This window comes from Mus pahari, chromosome 5 (genome assembly GCF_900095145.1).
Source record: "Mus pahari chromosome 5, PAHARI_EIJ_v1.1, whole genome shotgun sequence".
Lineage (NCBI taxonomy): Eukaryota > Metazoa > Chordata > Mammalia > Rodentia > Muridae > Mus > Mus pahari.
The window spans coordinates 13,216,304-13,228,096 of NC_034594.1; the positions used below are offsets into that span (position 1 = coordinate 13,216,304).

General features: G+C 36.4%; 1 protein-coding gene across 4 annotated transcripts in view; it reads left to right on the top strand.

The window, feature by feature from the left end:
• Positions 1 to 11,793, top strand: part of Khdrbs2 (KH RNA binding domain containing, signal transduction associated 2) — a 468,795-nt gene that overhangs the window by 219,724 nt on the left and 237,278 nt on the right. For all 4 annotated transcript variants that reach the window (XM_021198026.1, XM_029539289.1, XM_029539288.1 and 1 more), the window contains exon 4: positions 3,363 to 3,509. In XM_021198026.1, coding sequence (XP_021053685.1) covers positions 3,363 to 3,509 — 147 coding nt within the window. The remainder of the gene's footprint in view (positions 1 to 3,362; positions 3,510 to 11,793) is intronic.

The following is an 11,793-nucleotide window of genomic DNA, read 5'->3' on the forward strand; positions in this document are numbered from 1 at the left end:
ATATATATATATATATATATATATATATATATATATATATATATATAATCTGTGCAAGTATACTCTTCATTATTCAGAAGTATTTGTCTCAGGTTAATAGTGTTGGTGAATAACTTACGTTTTTGGATTAGAGAAATGTCTCAGTGGTTCAGTGCCAGATCCAGCATGGCTGTGTAAGGGAAGATGTGATACAATTCCTGCCGCTGGACATTGCTAGTACCTTTCTGAGTCCATGTAGTACTATTCCTCCTTCTGCTTACACAGTTTGCTTCCTGAAGGTATAATTGGACTTCCCGAACATTGGAATATTGGACTATAAATGGAGCATCCCGAAGCCATTGATCCTCAGATGTGCTGACTGCTGTTGCCCTGAAGCTGATCTGCTATCTCTTTGTTTTACTTTCCAACACTGTATTTGGGGAATTTATTTCCCCCGTTACTCATAGCTAATCACTCTATAATAAAAGAAAATAATTCAGTTCCCGAGATTGAGGAATTCATGAGGATGTGGAAGACAAGGAACTAGCCTTCCGCTTGACCTTTGAAAGCATGGGAAAGGATCTAGGCAACATTACCAGAGAGTCCACAAAAGCCTACATGGTCCTTTGTAGAAATAGTTCATTGATACACATGGCCTTGAATTTGGAATTATGAGAAGATACCTGTACCCTCTGGCTCAATGAGTGCTATAGGCATAGCCAGGGAAAACTTGGGGGCATAAAAAGTTAATATGATAAAAAGTTAATATAGTCTCATGATGAAAAGACCTGGATAGGAAAAGAAGGAATCTATAAAACTGAAGCAAATGATAAATGGGTTTATTTTATAGGAGAAAGGCTTGTACATGATCTAGAAATAAATAGCATTAGAAAGAGAATACAGGAGGCTCTGGGATTGTTAGGATAGGAGACAAAGATTGGAGAATTAAAATATGATATAAAAGCATTAAAAAGTTAGTGTTTTGTTCTTCTGAAGGATTGGAAATGACAATTTAGATTTAGAGTGATTTTAGGGAACTAGTTGCTTTATGTGCATAAATTTTAAATTTTTGTAAGAAATTATTGTAACTTCAGTAGTCGCTCACCTTTCTGCTCTTACATGAAAGTAGTTACTAAAGATTGTGCTGTCTGCTCTACCAAGGAACAGCAAGAGCTGTGCCCAGCTGACTGTGAAGAACAGGCTGTGGGAAAACCATAAGTTTTTATGTTTAGTTCCTCTGTTAAGGAAACAGGGGTTGGGGGTAATGATCCGGGATTCATAAAATTTATGTAAATTTAAAGATTTCTTAAAATAATTAACTATATTCAAAGCCATGATGATGTAGCTTTGGAAAAAAAAAAAAAAACGTTGGATTCAGGCTCTCTGGTTGGAAGAAGGGAAAAGAATGAGAAGGGAGAAGGAAGACAGGAGAAGGAGGATGGTGAGAATCCTCTGGTAAAGAGAGCACTTGACCTGACAGCCTGCATCCACTGCTGACTCCGAGTCATCACTGAATCAGTCCCTCTCCCACTCACCCCTTTCTCAGGGCCCTCCAGGGCTGAGGCTGGATCTCAGTAGTTCAGCGTACTTCCTGCTCTTGCAGAGGACCTGGGCTCAGCACCTAGCAGTCACACATTGGCTCTCAATCATCAGTTTCTGCCGTTCCATGGTACCTGATAGCTCCTTTCCTGGCCTCCATGGGAAAAGGCACGTATTTGGTGGACATTTGTTCAGACAAAACACAGGTACACATAACAGAAAAATAAATTCATCTTATAAAATAATCCATACATTTTTGGAACGGCACTGTCTACACATGCAGATATTACTGATCTCCTATAATTTTGTTCTGTGACTTATACATGTGCTATTAACCACTCAGCCATCTGCCTAGTCCCTGGACTCCTTTATTGGAATATATATTTTGGAACCACTGTATTAACCATGGTTTTATTAACCTGTATAAAATCCTCTTATACATCTTTAATATTGATTATTCCAAACAAGAACGTCCTCTCCTTGAAGCTCCAGCCCCCCCCCCCACACACACACACCTGCTCTGTCTCTTAGTTTCAGGCACCTCTCTCTTCTCTCATCTTACATGTATTCTCCCTACCTCTTAGCTACTATACTCCTCCCTGTCTAAGCCGTTCCACCCCCACCTAACGTTCACCTCTTCAGTTTTTCTTCATCTACAATCTCCTCTTCTTTTCCTTCATTTATGCCTCTGGCTAATACCTTTTGTTTTTTTTCTGTGAGTTTCCATAACTTCTACTTGGGCTGCAACTAAAATATGCAAAACAAAAGGCCTGAAGTAAGGATCCACTTATGAGAGGGAATCTGTGTCCCTTGTCCTTCATGGCTTCACACATTAGGATCTTTTCCTGTTCTATCCAGTTACATGAAAATTAGGCTGTTTTGGTTATCAGTTCAGCTGAATTTTATTGCAATGTATATATGTACCATAGTTTTATTATGTTCTCATCTGTTTTTGAATGTCTAAGTTGGGTACATTTTCAGCTAATGCCAAAAGAGTAGCAGTGGAAGTGTCCCTGTAATGATAGAAAGTCCTTGGGAGTGGCCTAGAATATCGGGACATATGGCACTTATAGTTTTTGAGAAAGTTCCTGTCTAATGAGTAGCTATACTAGCTTTCACTCCCACCAGCAGTGTAAAATATTCCACCTTTATCACATCAACATACGCAGTGTTGGCATTGCATTCACAATGATGGCCATTCTGACTGGATTGAGATGACATTTTAAAGTAGCCTGATTTTTGTTTCCCTAATGACTATGACTGTGATTATTTTGAAAGGTACTTGCCAGCACTTTTTATTTCTTAAACAATGTTTGTCCAATTTGAAATTCCAAAAGTATTGGTTTGTTTTATTTGCTTGTATTTTTCTGTGATATTTTGGCAGTGGGGGAACTGGCTGAAAGATGAGCCCTTGTTTCCCACCAATCTTTCATGTAATTTCTACAAATATTAAAACAGATTTTGCTGTACAACTCAATGGTCATATTTTTATTATTTGAAAAGTACTTTACTCCAGACACAAAGGAACCTTGTCCTCAAAAAATGCAGTGATGTTTGTACAAGGATAAACAGCACTTAAATGTCTCGCCTTCACAAGCTTAACATTTCATTAAACTGGTTAAAAATTGTGCGGCTGAGGACAATGGCAGGTGCCATTTAAAAATCCAAATTTAAAAATGATTTGAAAATGGTTAACCATCATGCACCAGATATTTATTTCTCTAAGAATTTCTTACTCCCTTTGGAAAATTTGCTTAGATGGTCGCCTTTTGTCATGTTCTCAGGAAATGTTAAATCAATGCAAAATGAGTGGATCCATATGTCTAAATATAACTTCTTCACAGGAAGAAGAGCTGAGGAAGAGCGGGGAGGCCAAGTATGCCCACTTGAGTGACGAGTTGCATGTATTAATTGAAGTGTTTGCTCCACCCGGGGAAGCTTATTCACGGATGAGTCATGCTTTGGAAGAGATTAAAAAATTCCTGGTTCCTGTAAGTGACTTTTGATTTTATAAATTGTTTCTCATCAGTTTCTATTTTAAGTGTGTCTTTTACCTTCATTGATTTTTGAAAGGGTTGTTTTTTTTTTTTTTTTTTTTTTGGAGGTTAGCTTCTTGAGTTCTTTATATATTTTGGATATTAGCTTTCTATTGCATGCGGGGTTAGTAAAGATTTTTTCCCAATCTGTAGGTTTCCAGTTTGTCCTATTGACTATATCCTTTGTCTTACATAATCTTTCCAGTTTCATGAAGTCCCATTTATTAGTTCTTCCATTGGCCTGAGCCAATGGAGTTCTGTTTAGGAAATTTCTACCTGTGCCAGTGAGTTCAAGGCTCTTTAGTTATATATGTGTAGATTAAATACTACAAGGTACATACTGGAAGACCTGTCTTGTTGACATTTTCAACCAATCTGACAAAAGTATTCATCATCAATCAGTTACATAGTATACACCACTCCACAGCCAGAAAAAAATAAGAAAAACATACAAGCAAAGATAGATTATTGATGCCACCTTTCCCTCTTTTTTTTTTTTTTTTTTTTTTGGTTTTTCGAGACAGGGTTTCTCCATGTAGCCCTGCCACGCCTGGTACCTCTCCCTCTTTTAAGCCCTTAACATGTAACATATTTATAATTAGAAAACAAAAGTACAGTAAAAAGGGGATAGGTTGAATATTATTTATAACAAACCACTGATAGTACTTTCATATAGTAAATGATTTTTAGGTGACAGTATGTGAGGTGCTGGCTGATACAAAATAGAGCATAAAATTATATTAATTATATTAATGATGGCAAATAAGTATTAACCTAAAAATTACAAATATTCAATATGAGAGTAACAGAGGATGATCACCTGCCAATTTGACTGCAAATTGAATGGAGTTCTCTACTGCTATATAAGAAGTAGGAGGAGGTAAATGCACAGAGTCTTAAGGATGAAAATTGTGCATTCTAGGAAAAGGTCCTTCAATAGAAATCTTGCCATGAGGTTCAGTGATGAGATATTGAGAGAATGACGAGTAATGTTCCTGGGAAGATCTTGAAGAAATCCTGAGCTCAGAGAGTGCCTCACTGAGATTAATCTGCAAATGACGTAACTGGAGTTTTGTATACTCAGTAGAAACTTCAAAGAATGTGCCATTTATGATTCATTGATTGGTAGTGGTATTGGAAATTGGAAACCAAAAGTATCATAGAATTTTCTAAGTGTAAAAGCATTAAGACCTAGCCACATTTTCTAGTTATATGTCTGATCCAAATATTAACCTTTGTCAAGACAAAATTATAGAATAACGGCACACTAATCTGAGTATGTTTCAACTTCATGTGCACAGTTATTATTTGGGTCTCATCTGGAAACCTTCCTAAATATATATGTAGCAGAAGATGGCCTAATTGGCCATCACTGGGAATAGAGGCCCCTTGGTCTTGCAAACTTTATATGACCCAGCACAAGGGAAGGCCTGGGCCAAGTAATGGGAGTGGGTGGGTAGGGGAGCAGGGGTGGGGAGGTATAGGGACTTCCGGGATAGCATTTGAAATGTAAATAAAGAAAATAATAATTAAAAAATGTAAATATATATATATATATATATATATATATATATATATATATATATGTATGTATATCATTCTCAAGACTGATGATCCTATGTTCTTTCTTCCATTGGTTTCCAAGGGAATCTTCAGGACAAGGCTGAGTAAGGCATTTTAGTCAATTTAGTTAAGAACAGACCAGATACATGTGTGTGTAGTGAGGCCAGGCCTGCTTATATCACAAAGTCATTGTATAGCTTTAGCTAAGTTACTTAAATATTTTAGCATCAGTTTATGGATCTTTAAAATGAGAGTAATCACAATATATTCAGTCACAGCTATTATGAATATTAAACAAGATAATGCATGCAAATGAGGATTAAAAATGAGAAAGCAGTGTAGAAACATACTTTTAAAATCTATTATAGTAGACAAACAATGGATGACTTTCTGATGACTTTCTGTTAGATATAGTAATATGAATTTTTTGTTTGGATATATATCCTTTCCTCCCTTCATATTTTCCCATATATGCCTCCCTCATCTACTTCAAGCTCATTGATTCTATTTTCACTAATTGTTATTTTATTCCTAAATAGCACCTTGTCATTCCATATAAACTTCATTTTAGTATGTCTTTGATGCATATATTTTGAAACTAGAATGTATGCCCTTGTATAGTAAATGTAAATGATACACATCACTTTTGTCTATATTGCACCTTTTAATCAGTTCATTTCTTTTGTATGCACTGTAAAATAAATGGTTGGCATGGTTGGTAATTTATTTCTGAGCCAACATTGTCTCTTCTCCGTTTAGCACAGTGGTTTACTCAATTTTCCTAATGCTGCAAACATTTATAGTTATTCATGTTGTGGCGGCCCCCAACAACAAAATTACTTCCATTCCCACCTCATAACCATCATGGTTGTCATGTAAATATCTGTGGTTTTCAGTGGTCTTTTGCAACCCCTGTGAAACAGTCACTTGAACCCCAAAGGAGTCGCAGGCCACAGGTGGAGAAAGACTGCTAGTACCTTTGCCAGCAGTGTTTGTCCGAAACAACTGAATGGAATTTAGCAGAAAAGCATACAGGGCAAATGCAGCCAGGTCACATTTCTTATCCCCCTGCACCATTTAAATATCTGCTCCACCCTGCCCCTGCCATGTCTGTAATTTCTGCTCTGTAATCCAGTTCTCTCATCCTTGTGTTCTTAATTTTTTTCTCTTTTGCTTATGCAACATAGATGCTTGCTGCTAAATTTAGAGCCTTTGCAGTTTCTTCTTTAAAAATTAACATGGCTATTCCTTTCCATTTTAGCATCTTCTCAAATCTTACATAAGTAGCAAATACTTCAACTTCAAATCTAAAGTAAATTCCTCGGTTCCCTTCTATTAGGCAATACTGTTATGACAGATCCATAACATCACTGATAACTATTCAAAATAGTGACTCATTGTCCTTACCCTCTTTCCCTATTTATTTCTCTCATAGATACTTATTGAATTTAGATCTTATATAGGAATATAGGGAGGAAGATGATAGATAGGTGATAGATTAATAGATAGATAGATAGATAGATAGATAGATAGATAGATAGATACATAGATAGATAGATAGATACATACATACATACATAGATAGATAGATGCTAGAATGTTATAAATTGATGATAAGTAGGTAGATAGATACAGAGATAGAAACAGATAGGAAGATAGACAGACAGATAAATAGATACATGATAGATACATAAATAGCTCTTTATGATTCGTTTACCTCTTAGAACCTGAATGTCCTGAGGGTTGTGCCTATGAACCTAACCCCAAAACTTTTTATAGGCTATACTGTTTGTGACAGTCCTTCTGACTGACTTTCCCTTTTTACCTTCCTTAGAGCCAGGCAAATGATAGTATCTGTCTACTTTATCTATCACCAGAACCACAAAGAACTAAAACAAACTAACTATAACATATATCATATGATAATATTAGATAGATAGATAGATAGATGATATTAAATAATGATAACATCACTAGACATTAATATTTATATATATTAGAGATGATTATTCCAATCAACATGATGAATTCTAGAACAATACAGGAGACCTAATCAGCCTAGGACACTGACACTCAACTGACATCTTCTTCCTCAGTAAAAGTGTTTCTTTCCATCACAGGAACTGTTTATCTTCTCCTTGCTAAATCAGGTATAATTACTAAGCCTACCCTATGCCCAGAGGCTACAGTCATTAGAACTACTACTGTGACTGCAGGAAATCCCTTATGAAACATCTGAATGCTTTAGAATGTAAGAAATCAACTCACTTTCTTCAATTAAATTAGGTATTGAAGAAACCATTGTTGAAGAAAGGTGATAAAGAAAAGTTGACTGGTTACTGAAACTAGTGTAAATGCTTGCAAATTAAAATCTGTAATCCTTTAATCAGTAAAATATTATTAAACTGAACATTGCCACACTATTGCATATGCTAGAAAGATTTTGCTGAAAGGACCCTGATATAGCTTTCTCTTGTGAGGCTATGCCAGTGCCTGGCAAATACAGAAGTGGATGATCACAGACATCTATTGGATGGAACACAGGGCCCCTAATGAAGGAGCTAGAGAAAGTNCNCAAGGAGCTAAAGGGGTCTGCAACCCTATAGGAGGAACAACAATATGAACTAACCAGTACCCCCTAGAACTGTGTCTCTAGTTGCATATGTAGCAGAGGATGGCCTAGTCGGCCATCAATGGGAGGAGAGGCCCTTGGTCTGGCGAAGATCATATGCCCCAGTACAGGGGAATGCCAGGGCCAGGAGGTGGGAGTGGGTAGGTTGGGGAGCAGGGTGGGGGGAGGGTATAGGGGGCTTTGGGGATAGCATTTGAAATGTAAATGAAGCAAATATCTAATAAAAAAATAAGCTCAACCAAAAATTATTGTTCATTAGTTTGCCTTAAAATAGAGATTGATAGTCTAGAACAAATGCTCTAATTCTAAAATTATGTAATTGATGCTTTAGTGAGGAACTCCTGTCCATTTTCCCGCTTACACTGGAACATCTGGATGTAACTGGACACTGCTTTATTTCAGTGCTCCTTTCTTGTATAATATAGATATTAGGACACCAGCATATTTTGTGTGGATTATAGCTTGTGAAACTTTACAGATCAGCATCTATGCTAAAGTTTGTGTCAGGAACTTCTTAGAACCCCACATTAATATATATTTCCCAAACCTAGTCAGAATGTTAAATCAAAATAGTGATAGTGCTCTGTGTTGTTAAATAGACTAAGTCTCAGTTTTCATTAAATCCATTGGGCAGTTTTGCTAATACTTCGTAACTAACATATGACTGAAGCTTAAAACATTGCCTACCAAATAGAAAGTGTAGCATTCAAAATTCAATTCAGGGGACAGTGGGGTAGCTTAGCAGGTAAAAGACCTTACCCCACAAGGCTTAGTTCTGTCACAGGAAACAAAACAAAGATAGAAGCAGAGAAGCAACTTCACTAAAATTGTCCTCTGACTTCCAGATGTACACTGTAGCATGTGCATACACACATATCACATGCGCAAATAATAAGAAACTGATAATTATAATAATGTAATATCTGTTAGTGTGTGCCCATGCATTTTCCATAGAAAAGATGAAAAGTGAGCTTACATACAAACAAGAAATGAGTGCTAAATAACAGAAAAATATACATCTTTGTTGCCTTCTCCAATAAATTATGTTAGAAACCTAAATAATAAATCATAATACAGCACTTTACCAGTGTCCACAAGTTGACAAGTCTCTGTCTTGTTTGGCTTAAGCCTCAAGTGTTCTCAACCAGAGTTTTGTGCAAAGTAAAGTAGGGAAAGAGGTAGATATGTAGGTGGGTTGGTAGGTATATAGACTCATTGTAAATTCATGCATACGCATACACATTCATTTTTGCCTTTGTGTAGTTATAGGTCTCATTTATTAGTCCCGTAAAGATTTAATTCAGTACAGAAGATAATAACTAGGGTGTGAGAGACTTAATAAGAGCTATACTCTTAGAGAAAATTAATTGCTTCTCTCTTACCTGCTATCAGGTAAGAGCCCAAAAGCTCTTCAGCTAAATTTAGAACTTCATGCCTACCTTCCTTCTCCATGGTAAGATTATATCTGGCTTAAGCTTGCATGGGACTTGTACATAACATCCTAACCACAGTGACTTCATATGTGCAACTGAACTTAGGTGTCTGGAAAACACTTTCTTGTGGTCATCCATTGCCTTTGGGCTTTACACTCTGTCTTCTCTTATACAATGATCTCTCATCCTTGGAAGGACAAGTAATTAGTGTCTCATTCAGGACTGAGCATTTCAAAGAATCTTATTATCTCTATCTTGCCTAGTTATGGGTCACTGCATTTATCAACATCAACCTCAGTAGAAGCTTCTCTGGTGAATACTGAGAGTTTAACTAACCTATGGATATAATAACATATTTATTTATATAATAGATGCATAAGTAGTATTATTATGAGATTTATGTTGCACTTTTATTTTAAGTGGAACTTATATCATTCTTTTATGCAGGTGAACATATACAGGAGATAATGTATTAAACAAGAGCCCACAAGACAACACAAATGGTATTAGTGTGTGAGAAGACATAGAAGATGGGAGGTGGCAGATGCCTATGAACTCACTGTGGCAGGAGATAAGCATTGTACAGTAGCCCAACCCCAGCCTCCAAACAAGAGTGTGACCAGCTGTAGAATATGGTGTAACATTAGGTTCAGTAAGGAAGGCAGAACCCATGAGCCGGCACCAGTTCTTCAATGTGGTGGTTGTTAAATATTACCCAGAAATTCCTCAGACTGCTGTAGTGAAAAGCATCATCTCCCTTTTTATACAGGTCATTGTGATGTAATGTGGAACTTTGTTCATGGAAATGCAACCAAGAGGGGCAGGAATCTGTCATTGTTACCCACTCAGCAAGTCTCCCTCTTTGCTATAGTACTATGACCCTATTTTCATCTTCTTTCATAGATAGATTATCATGTAATAGTAGAGTTTATTAATTTCTGAAGAGTCATAAAAATATCAGACTTCAAACATAGCTGAAATCATTATTAGTTTTGAATAGAGATATATTAACAGCATGTTCATCATTGCTGAAATCAAAGAATAACTTAGCATTTCAAATTGATTGACTTATCATAGAACACACAAAAAAAGAAGCAATTAACTATTTGTTGAGATTTTTTTCTCACTAGGTAGAAAACAAGTGTCCATATAATAAAAATGCTCACTTTGTAGTAATGGTATTATTGCATTAATACAGAGTTACCATGGGCATTGCATCCTTAGAAGTAACATTCTCACTACATATGCCTGTTTTTACTTGTGACAACTTAGAATTTTGAAGTTCCCAAGGTCAATCTCTAAGATTTCCTGTTTTTTTTTTTCTTTTTTTTGACATCCAGAATGACTGTTTTTGTGAGCCCCCCTTTTCTCTCTCTCACTCTCCCTCCAACCCTCCCTCACCCTGTGTGTGCATTTGTGTGTTTGTGTGTCTGTGTGTGTATATACCAAATGGTGACATATGGTATCTTTCTCATTTGTTCTCTGTCTTGGTCTTTGAATGAGGGTCTCTTACTGAACCAGGTCCTCACTGATTTGGTGAGATTCAGTGGCCAGAAAACTTCAGGAATGTTCCTTTCTGGATTTCTATTGGCACACCAATACTGCCTTTACTAAGACTAAACATGTTATGCTCAAGTTTTGACTTAGATATTGGAAATCAAACTCACAGCCCAATGGTTAGACAATAAGCATATGCTGAATTTGCCTTATCTCCAACATCAGCCCTCATTGTCTTGTTTCCGTAAGGACCTTGAATATGTCCTCATGAGTTACTTCTTCCCACTACTTGGTATTATATTCAATAGAATTGCTTCTGCAGCTATGTTAGTCCCCAGAACAAAACCTTCATGGCACCCCCTAAAGGGTTGTCTGTGTTGCCAAATATATAAAGATCCTATCAAATAGATTTGATCTGCAATACAAGAATCTTACTTGTTAGTATAGAGTCTATGAGACTCCTTTTAGAACAGTGGTTCTCAATATTATATATTTATATATATATATATATATATATATATATATATATATATATATACACCCTTAAGAACAATGGTTGTCAAACTTCCTAATGCTGCACTAGTTTAAAACCACCATGTTGTAATGATCACCAGCCATAAAATTATTTTCATTGCTAATTCATAATTGCTGCAACTTTGTTACTGTTGTGAATTATAAGTATCTGATATATAGGATATTTGATATGAGATTCTTGTAAAAGCACCATTCACTACCAAAGGGCTCACAAACTACTGCTTTAGAGAATGAAGTTAAATGTAAATATTACATTATTTAAATATTACATTATTCTTTTTTTGTTTTGTTTTGTTTTGTTTTTCAAGACAGGGTTTCTCTGTGTAGCCCTGGCTGTCGTGGAACTCACTTTGTAGACCAGGCTTGAACTCAAAAATCTACCTGCCTCTGCCTCCTAAGTGCTGGAATTAAAGGCGTGAGCCACCACTGCCCATCATATGACATTATTCTTAATCTCCTCTCTCTCTCTCTCTCTCTCTCTCTCTCTCTCTCTCTCTCTCTCTCTAAGTTATCTTTGAGTATCCTCCAAGGCTCCCAGTCATTCTATGTACTACAGACTGACTTTCAGCTCAAAAGCCTC